We start from the raw sequence: 18347 nt of genomic DNA, 5'->3' as shown, positions 1-18347 counted from the left end.
CAAAAAACGTCAACCTTCACATAATCATGTACAGTTATGCACTCAATACTTGGTCGGGAATCCTTTGGCAGAAATGACTGCTTCAATGCGGCGTGGCATGGAGGCAATCAGCCTGTGGCACTGCTGAGGTCTTATGGAGGCCCAGGATGCTTCGATAGCGGCCTTTAGCTCATCCAGAGTGTTGGGTCTTGAGTCTCTCAACGTTCTCTTCACAATATCCCACAGATTCTCTATGGGGTTCAGGTCAGGAGAGTTGGCAGGCCAATTGAGCACAGTGATACCATGGTCAGTAAACCATTTACCAGTGGTTTTGGCACTGTGAGCAGGTGCCAGGTCGTGCTGAAAAATGAAATCTTCATCTCCATAAAGCTTTTCAGCAGATGGAAGCATGAAGTGCTCCAAAATCTCCTGATAGCTAGCTGCATTGACCCTGCCCTTGATAAAACACAGTGGACCAACACCAGCAGCTGACACGGCACCCCAGACCATCACTGACTGTGGGTACTTGACACTGGACTTCTGGCATTTTGGCATTTCCTTCTCCCCAGTCTTCCTCCAGACTCTGGCACCTTGATTTCCGAATGACATGCAGAATTTGCTTTCATCCGAAAAAAGTACTTTGGACCACTGAGCAACAGTCCAGTGCTGCTTCTCTGTAGCCCAGGTCAGGCGCTTCTGCCGCTGTTTCTGGTTCAAAAGTGGCTTGACCTGGGGAATGCGGCACCTGTAGCCCATTTCCTGCACACGCCTGTGCACGGTGGCTCTGGATGTTTCTACTCCAGACTCAGTCCACTGCTTCCGCAGGTCCCCCAAGGTCTGGAATCGGCCCTTCTCCACAATCTTCCTCAGGGTCCGGTCACCTCTTCTCGTTGTGCAGCGTTTTCTGCCACACTTTTTCCTTCCCACAGACTTCCCACTGAGGTGCCTTGATACAGCACTCTGGGAACAGCCTATTCGTTCATAAATGTCTTTCTGTGTCTTACCCTCTTGCTTGAGGGTGTCAATAGTGGCCTTCTGGACAGCAGTCAGGTCGGCAGTCTTACCCATGATTGGGGTTTTGAGTGATGAACCAGGCTGGGAGTTTTAAAGGCCTCAGGAATCTTTTGCAGGTGTTTAGAGTTAACTCGTTGATTCAGATGATTAGGTTCATAGCTCGTTTAGAGACCCTTTTAATGATATGCTAATTTTGTGAGATAGGAATTTTGGGTTTTCATGAGCTGTATGCCAAAATCATCCGTATTAAGACAATAAAAGACCTGAAATATTTCAGTTAGTGTGCAATGAATCTAAAATATATGAATGTTAAATTTTCATCATGACATTATGGAAAATAATGAACTTTATCACAATATGCTAATATTTTGAGAAGGACCTGTACAACAAAATGTAGGCCAGAAGACTTCCTGTGTTCTTTCCTTGACGTTCTGCCTGGGATTTCTGCTCATTTTGATCTCCACCCTTTCATGGAAACAAGCATTCCTGATACAATGGGACTTGTTTCAACTAGCAGCGCTGAGTTTTACTTGCGTGAGCGTTCTCTGTGATTGTGTTTGCCTCTGCATGCTGAGCATCTATGAGGCAGGGTGGTTTTGCAAGCACTGGAATCATTCATGCTCCTTTCATTTCGCAACACAGCAGCTGAGTGAAAATATCCTTTCAGGGCAATACGAATATGCATTTAATGTCCCAGCATTTGGGCAAGTTTCCATAAATATGCATGTTTCTTTATAACAAAGTATACTTGTTTTCCTAGAAAACTTGAGATAATGAGCATGTATGGGGATATTAACGTAAGGTACGAGAGGGGGGAGTTGCAGTTTTGATGAAGGACACACCTCTCTGTCTTGTGCTGAAAAACCACAACATGTTACAGCCTGTGGGGAAGGACATGATCTTCCTTATAATTAACTAACTGAGAATCAGAGCAGGACAAAAGCCAGATATTTCCATCCAACAAAGATCACCGACAAGCCTCCACAATTAGAGGTTAGTAACTCTGACTTTCTCTGGGTTTCTATTTGTTTCTTCCTTCCTGTTCTCATGCCACCTCTTAATTTGTGCAAAAAGCGGCTTTATAACAAATCTGTGGCAAAGTATGTTAATACTCTTGGACTAAACTGATACACTGTCAATATTTATAAGCAAACATGGGTTTTTACAGAGAACAGCGCAGTATTGGACTGTTTTAAAGCTCCTACTTTAACCGCTCATTTTGATTTTTATTCAGACACGGTAAGTTTCCAGTAATGCCCAAAATTATTCAAACTCGTGGCGGATTTAGGTTTAAAGTAATTATTTATTTTACTAACCTCTTCTCCCTGGAAGTAATATTAACAGTTTGGAGTGGCCCAGCCAGAGTTCTGACTTAAATCTGTTATAGAGAATCAGTGGCGGGAGCTAAAAATTAGGGTGATGGCAAGGTGGACTTCCAACCATAAAGACTTCGAGTTCATCATCAAAGATAAATCATCAAAATACCAGCGGAAATATGGAAAAGGGCTTGATTTTTGTAATGTAAAGGTAATAAATGATCTTTACGTGCATTTTTTTATTCCATTGTAAACACAGATACTTTTTTCTACGTTGATACTTCTTTTAAGTTGTTTTATTATCATTTGAGATAAAACTTCTCATTTTAATAAAAAATATGTTTGAATCTAAATCAGCATTATGAACACTTTTTGGTTGAATTGTTTTTAACTGCACTATTGACACACTGGCTAATTCAAAGACAGAAAGAAAACCAAATAAATGACAGAGATGACCAGCTTTCTTGCCTGTTACATCTTTATTTACAGCTGAAAGTCAGTTTACTTCAGACTTTAGATAAATTTGTCATTTAAACAATTATGAACTAATGTATTTTACATATTCTATCACCTTATGCCAGATACACGTGGAAACAAATAATAATACACTGTTTGGATACCTAAAAACTTTCTGTGGCGTCTTTAATTAAGCCATATGGGGAAAATAAACACATGGTTTTCTTTGGATACTGGATATGGAAATGAGCACCTAATAGGGAAACAAGTAGTTGATGTCTCCACATCTGTCACTTTAATTGGTATGTTGTGGTCTCTGACCTACAAAGTTAACAAGTAAAATGATAGTGAGAAAAAAATTCGGGACATGAAAAGGTTAATATAATATTTCTCTGATGCACTGCTGCTACTTCTTTGCATGCCTTAGCCTGCTGTAGATATTTTAGAGCTCACATCAAGTTGGCAGACATTCTCTAGTTCTGTAAGCAAATCTTCCTCATCATTTCATGATTTAACATGGTTTTAAAAGCATCTTGTTTCCTTTTTCTTCATCTACTTCCTCCTTTTAGAACTCTTTATAGATTTATAGATAGGATCCACAAGTTAACATTTTATAAGGATTTTTTCCTGGTCAAAATTACACATACAGGCTCAAACATAAAAACATCACTACTAATATTTGAATAAATGTCACTTAGCAAGTTGTGGAGACCCTACTCAACTTTTTTCATCACCATTAGCGAGCTTCTGGCATTACTCCTCTTGGTTCTTTCAAGCACTTATAGTTGCTCAATTTGTGCGTTGTCTGACAATAAAACTTTTTTATTTTATTTCTGTTATGGTTACGGTGTTATTTTTGGAGCAGGTGCTTGTTTCTTGCTCACCATCCACTTAGTTTATACTGATGTTAAATTAGCTTAACTGTGGATATTGACACTAGATTTTCAGCGTATTCCAGTTTACGGTATAGGCTTGAGCCTTGGTGGTTTTCTGGTTGTTTGTAATCATCTGAACGGATTTTCTTTCAATCAGTGGGTGACAGAAGAGCTGGCCTAAGGTACAAGCAAACTTTGCTGCGGCTTAGGTTCCCCCAAACTATCAGGGACCTTAAATGCTTGAATCAAACAGGTAGTCAGCAGCACAGGAGCACCACAGGGGACTGTACTCTCACCATTCCTTTTCACTCTGTACACCTCAGACTTCCAATACAAGACAGACTCCTGTCATCTGCAGAAACACTCGGATGATTCTGCAGTTGTGGGGTGGATCAGAGATGGACAAGAAGATGAGTACAGGAAGCTGGTGGACCACTTTGTGGCATGATGTGGAAACAATCGTCCCATCTTGAACTTGAATAAAACAAAGGAGAGGATTGTAGATTTTAAGAGAAACAGGAATAAGTTAAACACTATTTCCATTATGGGAGGAGAAGTGGAGGAGGTGGAGGAGTATAAATACCTCGTTGTTCACCTGGACAACAGACTAGAGTGGAGATGCAACTGTGAAGCCATCTACAAGAAGGGACAGAGCAGACTGTACTTCTTGAGGAAGCTTAGGTCCTTTGGTGTTTGCAGCAAGATTCTGCATATCTTCTATAAGTCTGTTGTGGAGAGTCTGATCTCTTCTACCATCATCAGCCAGGAACTTAAAAAAAGCTTGCTCTGTTCTGGGGACTCCTCTGGAACCTCTGGAGATCATTGTGCAAAAAAAGATTCTTCATAAAATGAAGAACATTATGAAGAACCCTAAGCATCCTCTTCATGAGACTGTTGTATGACAACAGAGTGTCTTCAATCAGAGGCTTCTTCAGATCTGCTGTAAGACGAAGCGCTACAGGAGATCCTTCCTGCCCACAGCCATCAGCATCTACAACAACTCTAGCTAGAAACCTCCCTAATATGAGCTACAACAACATTTAATTTTCCTTTGGGATTCATAAAATATTTTTGAATTGAAATGAATTGAACTGAATTGAACACAGACAATAGATCTAAAATTTGTTCACTGGGAATGAGAATACTATAAATGTGATTTGATGGTTTCAACATAAATAAATTCAAATATTTTAAATTGTTTATAATTTAAATTTAAGATTTAAATAAATTACAATTATCCGTGATTGCTTTAAGGTTAAACAATTAAACTTGGCCCCTTCCTCCAGATTCCACCAAATCTGTAATGAAACGCTGTAACTGATGGTGATGGTCTTAAGATAAGGAGGAGCCACATACAATGTTAGGTTGGCCTTGTGTGACAGCTTTGGTCATATGGTTAAAACCTAGATGCAACTGGGTGCTCTAATAGAAATAAAATGTAAAATTAAAAGCCCCAAATAATCACACTGATACTTATGTTGAGTGTATTCCAACTTCTGCCCTGCACTGTAGCTGAGAGTTTTATTAGAAAGAAATACAAAACATTGTTTGTTGCTCTGAGACTACAGGAGAAAAGGGAGAGATTAAATAAAATAAAACATAAAATGTAAAAATTGTACGTTTGGCTCTGCAAGGTGTGGATCAAGATTGAAAATTTCTGATTGTTTTTACTAACAAACTGGAGAGAAGTGAATAATTTCTAACACATCTCTTGTCTTTAGGAACAAATCATTTTAGAATGAGAACTGCTCACAATCGCACAATTTTCAACAAGGAAGACACTGTTGTGGGCAATAACTACTCCACAACTATCGGCGCCTTCATCCTCAGCCTGGTTTTCCTCCTAGGCGTACCTGGTAACCTTTTCATCGTTTGGAGCATCCTGGCGCGCACCAGGAAACACTCCGTCACCACCATCCTCATTCTCAACCTGGCATGTGCAGATGGGTTCCTCATGGCCATCACCATCTTTTTCATCATCTACCTGGCCAAGAGGACATGGATCTTTGGCTCCTTTTTGTGTAAAGGTGTCTTCTACTTGTGTAACGCCAACATGTACGCCTCCATTTTCCTGATCACGCTGATGAGCATGCACAGGATGGTGGCGGTGCTGTTTCCACAGAAACTGTACCTAATAAGCAGAAAGATTGTGATGAGGATGATCCTGGCTATGTGGGTGCTGGTCATGGTGATTGCCATCCCCTCACTGGTGTTTCGAGAACTGGAAATTAAGAATGATGACATGAATAAATCAATGACACTGTGTGGACCTAATCACACCTTGGCCAGTAATGTAAGTCCTCTGTTCTTGATAATGTTTTTATTTGCTATTACTCTAATTTAATGGCAGAATGCTGTGAGGATGCTGATACACAGTTGCTGAAAAAAGTATGATGTTTGAACATTAACTGGATCCAACATTTACTTTTATTGCTCAATAATCTGCAGATTCCATACTTATTGTGTGTCACTCAACAGTCATATAGTCAGTATGCAGCTGCCAATGTAATGCCAAATGGTAAGCAGTTATCTAAGGAAGCCCAGCCAATTATATCGAGTTGTTGACGTTGCAGCAATCCCTCATCCTTAGAAAGCATGTGTAGAGAGGAGCATCTGCAGTGTTTGGCTGGGGCTTGAAATGACAGGAAGGGTGCATATAGAAACACTGAGCTAGGAGTACTTGGGAAAGGCAAACCAAAAGGTTCACGATGTCATTGACATCATCAGTAGCTCATTTAATTCTTTGTCTCCGAAAAACAGACAGAGCTAAACGCAGAAGCTCTGAGGAAGGAATACTTTCCATGGGACAAAAAGTAGGAAAACATAAAGTTCATGACAGGAATAGCCACAACATTGCCTTTTTCAGGAAAAAAAACACATCTAAACCCAGAAAGATTGACACGGGAGTACTTTCTATTGGCAAGAAAAAGAGATTACACAAAGTTAATGGCAGGAATAGCTAGTCATTCACTGTGTCCAAGAAGTAGAGATCTTAACTGTGTATCACTGAGCTAGAAGTAGCTTCTATAGAATCAAAAAACAGAGAGAATTCAAAGTCATTGGCAGTAAACTACAAATAATGCATAAAAGAAGAGTTGCGGCAGAAAACTGCTTAATGGCAAATGGCTTTTCTTAAACTTTGTATGCCACCATTTTAAAATGTGAAATAGGCATAACGATTAAGATCAAAGAGCATATTAAAGAGGTTTGTACAACTAAAAGAACTTTAAAAGATGTTCAAAAAATGCAGAAAACAATAAATATTTTTTTCATTTTATTAGGTATGAAGTAGAAAGGTTCAAACAGTCTCAAGCTATCCTGAAATACTTTTTTATTTTGGTTTTTATCATTCTTCTCTGTGCAGGTCAGGTTTCAGTATGCTTTAGAGACGGTTTCAGGGTTCGTTCTTCCATATGCAATCATCATAACCTGCTACATTCTCATCCTGAGACGCCTGAGGCAGACACAGTTCCAGCGAAGGCTTCGCAGCGAAAAACTAATCCTTGCTATTGTTGTAACATTTGGCATATTTTGGTTTCCATACCATATAATCAACATGGTGCAGGTGAGTAAATCCTTGGCCTATAATCATTCTGATGAGACCTCCGTCCCGTTCTGCTCCTGGGTTCTTGTTTTGATTACAAGTCTTTTGTGTCACCAAGGTTGCTGCTGAGTGTTATGAAGAGGATTCCAAAACAGGAAAAATGTGAGTAAAATAAGATTATTTACATACTTTTACTGCTTTTTTAATATATATTATTGATTATGAAGGGCAGTGCCATGTTAACTATCCCTGCAGTAAATGTATCAATCACAGGCTCTCTTGTTTTAAACTCAAGAAGCTTTTTAAAAGCATTCATTCAGACAAATTTTTGCAGTCAAACAAAATTGGATGGATAATCATATTTTCTGTATGTTTTCATGTTTCTGTTATGGCATGTATTTCTTCCCTTTAATCAATTCATGTTTTTATGAGTTGTGGTTTCAGAATCCATATGCCTAGTAGTTTTGTTTCGGATGGTGGCATCTGTGGTATTTCCATTTTAAAATGTGACCAAGCCAGTTCAAGCTGGAGCCATTGGATTTGTTCTAACATCGATTTGATTTTATCAGTTGCTTTAAAAACATAAATGCTTGCATAATTTTCATGTACTTAGTCTGAGGACACTCTGACTCTAAGTTCTCCTTTCCCAATTCTCTTACAAAATGAAATTTGTTCAGCACACCAGCTCAGAGGACAGATTACAAATCTGTGCTCCAGGTTCATTCATATGTCCCAGGGGGTTATTAGTGAAAGAAATGGTTTCCTGGACTTTTTATTTTTTTCATTTACACTAATAGGCAATGCATTTTGACCGCCTGCCTAATAGCGTTTAAGGTAAGCAAAACGCATGCATCCAGCCATCCTCATAATGTAAAATAAAACAGGAATTATCAGACCAGACCACCTTCTTCCATTGCTCTGTTGTCCAGTTGTGATGCTGACTTGCCTATGGTTGGTTGTGTCTGTGGTGGACAGGAGTCAGCAAGGTCACCTTGACAGGTCTGCAGCTTTACAGCCCCATAAACAACAAACTGCATACTATGATGTGTTCTGACACTTTTTTTAAAATTAGAATCAGCATTAACTTCTTCAGCATTATGAGCTGAAGTACCCTGTTTATCTAAAACTGGGTATCAATATTTGGTGCTCACCAAATTTGCTTAAACCTTTGCCAATTTTTCCTGCTTGTAACACATCAGCTTTGGTGCCGAATATATCACACCCACATGAGGAAGAGATTCAAAGTTATCCAATTCATCTGCCATCAGTAAACATGTTATTGCTACACTGATGTTCATTCCTACATACACTTAGTAATAGTAAAACAGACAGTGCTCATATGCTGTAAAAACAAAATAAGTATATCGAATAACTGTTTAAATTATCAGACTTTATCTGCCCACCATCACTATCTGATGTGTATACAGTCTTTGAGTAGGCCAATCTACAAAAAACATTGTTTTCCCAGAGACTTGTGGGTGTATTTTAGATCATTGTCCTGCTGACATAATTACTTTTCTTCTGTTCTGGAATTTCTTTAGACTGGGGCATTATGTGCTGCTTTTAAAGATTTTTTTTTTTTGCCTACCTTATGTTGTCAGGCATTGTTCTTTGTAAGTGACTGAGTTTACTGGTTAGGCAGTAATCAGGCCTAGATGTGGCTGGTGAGTTTGAACCAAAAGAATGTAGTCAATCACAGTTTCTTCATGATTAGATAAGCTAGTTTTTTTTTCTCCCCGGGAATTGTAACCATCATATGGGAGGTGGATTTTTGTATATTGTAAGGGTATCTTTGTATGACATCACAAATTGTTTGATAATCTGAGATATTTAAATGTGCCAAAAAGACATATTTACAAAAAATATATTGTTTCAATTAGAGCCCCATGTATGTTTCTTATTTTAGGAAGTTGTGAATGTGGTTTTGCCTGGATTTCTCACTAATCTAAGTTGTGCTAACCTGAACAGAACAACACTGAAAGCAGAGTAGAGAAATTCTAGCATTTGATTGGCTGATGGACAAGAAGACCAAATAATTTTACCATCAGTAAAAACATTCAATTTGTCGTGTAATGAAACATCACAAAGATTATTTATGTAGAGAGAAGGGGCCCTTATACAGAGCCCTGATGAACTCCTTTGGATACCTAAAGCTAAGAATTAGAGGGAAATGATCTAGCACAGTAGACACAGTGATCAAGCTGACAAATAAACCAACTTACTATTAGACAGGCCAATATAACTAGTAGTTTTAGTAGTAGGTAGTAATAAAAATATTAATAGTTTACCAAAAATATTGTGACCAACAATGTGTCAAAAGACATTAAAAATTTGAGATTTTTTAAAATTCCATCTTGAAGGTCATTCACAAATTTGGTATTTTGCCCGTTTTCTGAATACTGATGGATATTAGAAAATGTTGAATTTGTGTCCTCAAATTTCTTTAGTTGTTCTAATATAGGCTTTTGGAACTGAGTACTGATCTCGTTTTAGCAAAAAGAGATCTTTCAAATCAGTTGTGCCCTGTTTTACGAAAACTGCAGTTTGTTCAATATGTTGGAATTTTATTTGTCTTTGTATTTGATTATCAGTTTTCATTTAGGGATTGTATGTGTTTAACACAATTTACAAATTTTTTCTATGCTCCCTGTCTCATTTTAACCTTTCCAAAGTGAAGTCTTTGTAAACATCTACAGGTCCTTCTCAAAATATTAGCATATTGTGATAAAGTTCATTATTTTCCATAATGTAATGATGAAAATTTAACATTCATATATTTTAAATTCATTGCACACTAACTGAAATATTTCAGGTCTTTTATTGTCTTAATACGGATGATTTTGGCATACAGCTCATGAAAACCCAAAATTCCTATCTCACAAAATTAGCATATCATTAAAAGGGTCTCTAAACGAGCTATGAACCTAATCATCTGAATCAACGAGTTAACTCTAAACACCTGCAAAAGATTCCTGAGGCCTTTAAAACTCCCAGCCTGGTTTATCACTCAAAACCCCAATCATGGGTAAGACTGCCGACCTGACTGCTGTCCAGAAGGCCACTATTGACACCCTCAAGCAAGAGGGTAAGACACAGAAAGAAATTTCTGAACGAATAGGCTGTTCCCAGAGTGCTGTATCAAGGCACCTCAGTGGGAAGTTTGTGGGAAGGAAAAAGTGTGGCAGAAAACGCTGCACAACGAGAAGAGGTGACCGGACCCTGAGGAAGATTGTGGAGAAGGGCCGATTCCAGACCTTGAGGGACCTGCCTGAGGGACCTGCCTGAGTCTGGAGTAGAAACATCCAGAGCCACCGTGCACAGGCGTGTGCAGGAAATGGGCTACAGGTGCCGCATTCACCAGGTCAAGCCACTTTTGAACCAGAAACAGCGGCAGAAGCGCCTGACCTGGGCTACAGAGAAGCAGCACTGGACTGATGCTCAGTGGTCCAAAGTACTTTTTTCGGATGAAAGCAAATTCTGCATGTCATTCGGAAATCAAGGTGCCAGAGTCTGGAGGAAGACTGGGGAGAAGGAAATACCAAAATGCCAGAAGTCCAGTGTCAAGTACCCACAGTCAGTGATGGTCTGGGGTGCCGTGTCAGCTGCTGGTGTTGGTCCACTGTGTTTTATCAAGGGCAGGGTCAATGCAGCTAGCTATCAGGAGATTTTGGAGCACTTCATGCTTCCATCTGCTGAAAAGCTTTATGGAGATGAAGATTTCATTTTTCAGCACGACCTGGCACCTGCTCACAGTGCCAAAACCACTGGTAAATGGTTTACTGACCATGGTATCACTGTGCTCAATTGGCCTGCCAACTCTCCTGACCTGAACCCCATAGAGAATCTGTGGGATATTGTGAAGAGAACGTTGAGAGACTCAAGACCCAACACTCTGGATGAGCTAAAGGCCGCTATCGAAGCATCCTGGGCCTCCATAAGACCTCAGCAGTGCCACAGGCTGATTGCCTCCATGCCACGCCGCATTGAAGCAGTCATTTCTGCAAAAGTATTCCCGACCAAGTATTGAGTGCATAACTGTACATGATTATTTGAAGGTTGACATTTTTTGTATTAAAAACACTTTTCTTTTATTAGTCGGATGAAATATGCTAATTTTGTGAGATAGGAATTTTGGGTTTTCATGAGCTGTATGCCAAAATCATCCGTATTAAGACAATAAAAGACCTGAAATATTTCAGTTAGTGTGCAATGAATCTAAAATATATGAATGTTAAATTTTCATCATTACATTATGGAAAATAATGAACTTCATCACAATATGCTAATATTTTGAGAAGGACCTGTATATCAATGTGAGACCAATAGGTTTTGTTTCTAAAAAATCCAGGTGAATTTTCCTAAATTTTGCTCTTTGCTGCAGTTAACAGATATTTTTTCTTTTTTACCCTGCAGATTGCAAAGCATTCATCAGTCCACCCGAGCAGTGTCCTCAGCTTTGGCTTTCATCAGCAGCTGTGCCAATCCCGTGCTTTATACTTTCGCTGGGAAGTCCTACATCAAGAAAAACGGCTTCACCTTCATGGCTAAGCTTTTTGATGGCACATTTTCAACGGATCAAACAGCAACCAAAAAGAGTCGCAAGGTCCCCAAAGACAGTGCAGGGCAGATTAACAATGACTCATTAAACACTGCCATTTTAAATGCACACACGGGTTCAGTGATCTAGGTTAGAGCATTGAATTGACCATTAATGCACAAAGTGCAAAACTACTTGTGGGCCAAGTCAAGATTCACTGCAAGACTTGTATTTTGCAAACATTACCATAATGACCATATGGAAAAGCACATAAAGCCTAAAATTTAAATAAACTGAATTTCATTAAGGCTGCATGGTTGGTATCACTGTTGCCGTGCAGCAAGAAGGTCCTGGGTTCTACTGCCAGCCGGCAGTCTTTCTGCACGGACTCTGCATGTTTTCCCTGTGCATGCGTGGGTACTCAGAATTCCTCCAACATTCCAAAAATATTATTAGGTTTACTTCTCTCTTTTAGGTGTAAAAAAGTGTCTTTATAGTTGTGTGTGTCTGTGTTTCCTTTGATGGACTGCCGACCTGTCCAGTGTGTGTCCCGTCTTTTGCCTAATGGATATAGGCACCAGCTCCCAGTGACCCTGTACAGCAGAAGCTGGCAGGGAAAATGGATGCAAGGATGGATGAATTTCAAGCAAATTTAATACAGCAAACACAAAAGTTTTCCAATGTTTGTTTTTATTACCAGCATAGTGCACGGAAAAATGGCAAAATTTATACAATTCAATGGTAGTTCAATAGCTATTTATTAGTAGTTAAAAATGAAAGGGTAAAGCTACAGGATATATTTCCAGTCCTGACTGTTTTTGCACATCTCAGGTTTTAAGGGAGTTAGCTCCAGAGCTAAGGATCACAGAAAGTAATTAATTCAGTCCCCTTAATTTATATAGCACCACAACAACTGTAAGCTGAATGATCTTTACATAAAAAAACGGTAAAGTTCTAATTTAGTCACACAAAAAATAAATTTCAACCATAGCCATGCTAATATCCCATCAAGAGAGTCCAGTTAAACCCAACTGATTTTTAGCTCCAAAAAATCTGATTAAGGTCACTGTGAAAAGGTCTCTGTTTGAAACTAATGTATACCAGATTGCATTGAATTTGCTGCAATCGTTCTTTTTGAGCTGATCTATGGCTCTAACCAGGAAGGGGATAAACCTAAACACGGAAGCACTGAGCCGGCTCTGGTTGTTGGCAACAAAAACCTGCCAAGAGAAGAAAGAAAAAGTTAGTAACAGCAATACTATTTGTTGAAATTATGAATAAACAGGTATCGTGAGGAAAAGGGGTGTCAGTGGAACTGAACTTCCAGCAGTTTTGGTCCAACTGAAGGCATTACTCACTGTGGCCAGCTCCAACTATACGTTTTAGCGAAAAGGAAGGTTTTAGGCCAAATCTAAAATTTAAAAGTAGACTTGTCTCAAGGACAAAAACTGAAAACACAAGAGAGGAGTCTATAACATAAAAACCTTGTACTTTAAAAACGCTACACTATTAAACTCAAAAAAAGAAAAATATGGAGTGATAATGTGCATCATTTTATAGTTTTGTAGATTTTAACCAAGGGTTTTCAATAGAAACAATATACGTTTAAGAGCTAAAAAACAAATTCAATAATTAGTTTGATTCCAACCAATTTACTTGATTAGTTACACCTCAACTTATATGTAAAATTGGCTTAATTATTTAAAATGCACTTAACACAACTAAATTAGCCTAACTCCAAGCATTATTTAAACACGTGTTTTTAAATGGGTTCATTTCATTTCAATATTTACAATGCATGTTCACAACTTAACAATACTCTAACAAAATAAGATCATTTTGCTCAACTGGTTTGTCCTTTATGTGAATAATAAAGAAAACTTACAAACTGGTTTGTGATTACCCCTCTAGACTCCTGGTTTATATGTCTATTTTGACATTTTTTTACTTCACCCTTTATATTTCCCATTAAAACAATTTATATTGCTTGGCTTTGTATATTTTTTTTCTGTACAACCTAAACTTTTTGAATTTACAGTTATTTTTTATTTCAACATACTGTAGTGACACACTGGACCGTGGCCAAAAACATAAAATCAAGGAGAAAAAGGTGGAGTTTTTGTTTTTAACTGAAACCCACAAACTATAAAAATTATAAATTTTTACAACCTAAAATGGAATGTAGGTTTTACTTTTCTCAATCCTATGTGCAAATATAGCAAGCAACACTTATATGAAATTATTTTTAATAAAATGCAGGCAACTCCTGATCTGCTGTTTGAGTATTTAAAAGCACTTCCAAAAACATTGTGGCTCACAAGATGTCAAAAGATTTCAGAATCAGCTTTATTGCCAAGTTTGTACATACAAACAAGGAATTTGACTCCGGTACACTTTGCTCTTTGATTTTGTTTTTGTATTACAGAATATACATATTTACAATGTACAATATACACATATATAAATAAAAAGGTGCATTTGCAACATCTGTATGCTGTTGTTTTGTACTCTATTGAATGTTCAACAGAGAAACAGCCTGGGGGAAGAAACTGTCTCTGTGGCGGCTGGTTTTAGTGAACAGTGCTCTGTAGCGGCGGCCTGAAGGTAAAGCTCTGAACAGTTTATGTGCAGGGTGTGTGGGGTCTGCAGAGATTTTAGCAACTCTTTTCCTGACCCTAGACCTGTATAAGTCCTGGATGGAGGGAAGGTCAGCTCTGATTATTCTCTCTGCAGTCCTGATTATTCGTTGCAGTCTGGACCTGTCCTGTTTTGTGGATGAGCCAAACCACACTGAGATGGATGAAGACAGGACAGACTGAATGATGGCAGTGTAGAAGATGACCAGCAGCTCCTGTGGAAGGTTGAACTTCTTGAGTTGCCTCTGGAAGTACAGTCTCTGCTGGGCCTTCTTTCGAACAGTGTCTATGTGCGAAGACAATCTCAGGTCCTCAGAGATGGTGGTTCCTAAGAACCCGAAGTGGTCCACGGCCGATACAGTGTTGTTGAGGATGGTGAGGGGAGTGTATGGGGTGGTGTTCTCTGAAGGTCCACCACCATTTCCACAGTCTTGAGTGGGTTCAGTTCAAGGTAGTTCTGACCGCACCAGTGTATCGGCCGATCCACCTGCTGTCTGTATGCAGACTCATCACCGTCCTGGATCAGTCCAATGACAGTGGTGCCGTCTGCAAACTTAAGGAGTTTCACGGACGAGTCCGATGAGGTGCAGTCATTTGTGTACAGGGAGAAGAGGAGTGGGGATAGAACACACCCCTGGGGGGCACCAGTACTTATAGATCTGGTTCGGGAGAAGATGCTCCCCAGTCTCACCTGCTGCTGTCGGTCCGTCAGGAAGCTGTTGATCCACTGACAGGTGGAGGCTAGGACGTTGAGCTGTGTGAGCTTCTGGTGGAGGATGTCTGGTATGATGGTGTTGAAGGCCGAGCTGAAGTCTACAAACAGGATCCAGGCGTACGTCCCTGGACGGTCGAGGTGTTGCAGGATGAAATGTAGATCTAAGTTGACAGCATAATCTGCCGGCCCGTTTGCTCGGTAAGCAAATTGCAGGGGGTCCAGTAGTAGTCATTTAATCCTAGGATGGTGGGTTTCTTGGGCACCGGGATGATGGTGGATCGTTTGAGGCAGGAGGGGACCTCACACTTCTCCAGTGATTTGTTGAAGATCCGGGTGAAGATCGGAGCGAGTTGATTTGCACAGGCTTTCAGGCATGATGGAGAGACGTTATCAGGTCCTCCAGCTTTCTTTGTTTTCATGGGCTGAAAGAGCCTATTTACCTCTTCCTCGGAGATCTTTAGTGCAGGCAGAGGATCTGATGGTGGGGGGTTGGTTACTTTAAGGGAGGAATTTGTTCCTGAATGGGATGTGGAGGTGTGAATGGCTTCTTGTCATGTCTGCAGTAGAAGCCATTCAGACGGATTCTGTTCAGGAAAGGTGGAGGGGCTCCTATAGGCAGTCAGGCTTCTCAGACCAGTCCATACAGCTGAAGTGTCACCAGTAGAAAGGCTGTTCTTCAGCTTCTCACTGTAGCTTCTCTTAGCTGCTTTGATCTCTTTTGTTAGTCTGTTCCTGGCCTGCCTGTACCGTGCCCAATCTCCACTGCTGTGAGCTTCTTCCTTTTCCCTGCACAGATTCCTGAGGTGTGGAGTAAACCATGGCTTGTTGTTTCCAAAGGTGCAGAAGGTCTTGGTCTGCACACACATGTCCTCACAGAAACTGATGTGTGATGTCACCACATCAGTTAGTTGGTTTAGGTCAGTGGCTGAAGTTTCAAAAACAGTCCAGTCTGTGCATTCAAAGCAGGCCTGTAGCATCTGCTTTGATTCCTCAGTCCACTTCTTAACAATGTGAACCTTGGGTTTGGAAGCTCTTAGTTTCTGTCTGTAGGTTGGGATGAGGTGGATTAGATAATGATCTGAAAAACCCAGAGCAGCCCTGGTAACAGCATGATATGAGTCCTTTAACGCTGTGTAACAATGGTCCACTGTGTTTTTGTCTCTGGTGGGACACTTAATATGCTGTCTGTATTTGGGGAGTTCATGGGAGAGGTTTGCTCTGTTAAAATCTCCCAGTATTGTGATGAAAGAGTCCGTGTATTTTTTCTCCACGTCTGTAATCAGCTCAGCAAGATGTTTTTCAGCAGCAGAAGTGCAGCCATGTGGTGGAAAATATGAGCCGATTATTATAAACGAGGAAAACTCTCTCGCTGAATAAAACGGTTTACAGCTTATGGAAAATGACTCCAGATCACGACTACATGTTTTCTCCAGCACTTTTATGTCTCTGCACCAACTTTCAATTATATAAAAGCAGATTCCGCCTCCTCGTCTCTTCCCCGATAGCTCCGCGCTGCGATCCGCTCTGAGCAGCTGGAAGTCATGTCTCGGTGAAGCAGAGAACCGCTGATCCACGGAGGTCCGTGTTTTTATCGGTGAGAAGAAGCAGCTCGTCCATCTTGTTGCTTAGACAGCGGACATTTGCCAGGTTTCCCCTCCGCCGCTTTCGGCGCAGAATCCCGTATAGAGCCGCAGCTCCGCTTGCTAGGAGTTCAGTGAACCTCGGATCAATGAAAGTAGGTGAAAAAATCCCAAGAGAGGACTCTCTGATGTTGAGAAGTTCCTCTCTACTGAATGATACCATAGGATTGTGGCTCGAAAAACATAAAAACACACAAAATACACAAAGAGGGCGAAGCTCCGAGGCAGCAATCGTCGGCGCCATCTTGGTTTTGTTAGATGGGTTGGGCTAAATTCAGCTATATAAAATTATTGGGGCCTGCCATAGCAATGCATAGGAGAGCCTCCATGCAATGCATGGCAGGCACCTATTACTATTCACCTGGTCAAAACCTATCTACTTTAACGTAAAATATTCTACTTATGCTTCTAAACAAGATGGCGCCGCAGATGGTCGCCTCGGCGTGTTGGTGCGCATTGTTTTGTTTTGTTTTTTGCTTTAAAACGGTCTTCTGTGATGGTACCCGGAGCTCTCTCACCAGAGAAGAACTCATGAACATCAGGGCTACTACACCAGAGGAGTTATTTCCCACTTTTCTGCCTACTGCTCTGGAATATTTGGACATTCTGGTCAAAGGTTCCGCTCACCTTTGTTCACGCGGTGAAACGCCGGAAGAGAGGGAAACGGACTGGGGTGCTGGTACGTCTTCGCCAGCGTGGACTACGAACACCGTTACCTGGAATATTTCTCTCCAACGTGCGCTCACTTCCCAACAAAATGGAGGAACTACAACTGCTGTTGGGGAAAAACAGGGACTTTTATTCATCGGCAGTTTTGTGCTTCACGGAGACGTGGCTGTGTGGATTAATACCGGACTCTGCGCTGCAGCTGGCAGGATTCCAGCTCTACAGAGCGGACAGAGACACGGAACTCTCCGGCAAAGCGAAAGGTGGAGGAATCTGTTTTTACCTCAACAGTGGTTGGTGCAACGACGTGACAGTGATTCAGCAGCACTGTTCTCCAGACCTGGAAGCCTTCATCATAAACTGTAAGCCTTTCTATTCCCCCCGTGAGTTCGCTTCGTTCATCCTGGTCGGTGTTTACATCCCGCCGCAAGCTAACGTGCAGGTCGCACAGCGCATGCTCGCCGACCAGATACTGAGTGTGGAGCGGACCAACCCGGACTCCTTAGTAATCGTCGCTGGTGACTTTAACAAAGGTAATCTGACCCACGAACTCCCCAAATACAGACAGTTTATAAAATGTCCGACCAGAGAGGACAACATTCTGGATCACTGTTACACCACCATCAGAGACGCTTATCACGCCGTCCCACGTGCTGCACTGGGCCAATCCGACCACATCATGGTCCACCTGATTCCTGCATACAGGCAGAAACTTAAGCTCTGCAAACCTGTTGTGAGGACGACAAGGAAGTGGAGCAGTGAGGCTGTGGAGAATCTCCAGGCGTGTTTAGGCTGTACAGACTGGGATGTGTTCAGGACTACTACCAACAGTCTGGACGAGTACACAGAGGCTGTGACTTCCTACATCAGCTTCTGTGAGGACAGCTGTGTACCATCATGCACCAGGGTGAGTTACAACAACGACAAACCCTGGTTCACAGCTAAACTCAGAAGGTTAAGACTGGATAA

The 18347-nt window shown here is 40.8% G+C and overlaps 1 protein-coding gene across 1 annotated transcript; it reads left to right on the top strand.

Annotated features, from left to right (window-relative positions):
- Window positions 1-1864: 1864 nt before the first annotated feature.
- ltb4r2b (leukotriene B4 receptor 2b) lies at window positions 1865-13708 on the top strand. The gene is made up of 5 exons (XM_047367516.1): window positions 1865-1986; window positions 5362-5933; window positions 7005-7205; window positions 7303-7346; window positions 11598-13708. The coding sequence occupies exons 2-5, from the start codon at window positions 5379-5381 to the stop codon at window positions 11869-11871; spliced, it is 1074 nt and encodes a 357-aa protein (XP_047223472.1). The 5' UTR covers window positions 1865-1986; window positions 5362-5378; the 3' UTR covers window positions 11872-13708.
- Window positions 13709-18347: the final 4639 nt, after the last annotated feature.

Source organism: Girardinichthys multiradiatus, chromosome 6 (genome assembly GCF_021462225.1).
Source record: "Girardinichthys multiradiatus isolate DD_20200921_A chromosome 6, DD_fGirMul_XY1, whole genome shotgun sequence".
NCBI lineage: Eukaryota > Metazoa > Chordata > Actinopteri > Cyprinodontiformes > Goodeidae > Girardinichthys > Girardinichthys multiradiatus.
This window is presented reverse-complemented; position numbering and strand designations above follow the sequence as displayed.

Bases quoted from the DNA above. Each gene is read 5' to 3' on its own strand.
- ltb4r2b (XM_047367516.1), top strand. From the start codon at position 5,379: ATGAGAACTGCTCACAATCGCACAATTTTCAACAAGGAAGACACTGTT. The intron at 7,206-7,302 runs GTGAGTAAATCC...TGTGTCACCAAG, and splicing joins ATATAATCAACATGGTGCAG to GTTGCTGCTGAGTGTTATGA. The intron at 7,347-11,597 runs GTGAGTAAAATA...TTTACCCTGCAG, and splicing joins GATTCCAAAACAGGAAAAAT to ATTGCAAAGCATTCATCAGT.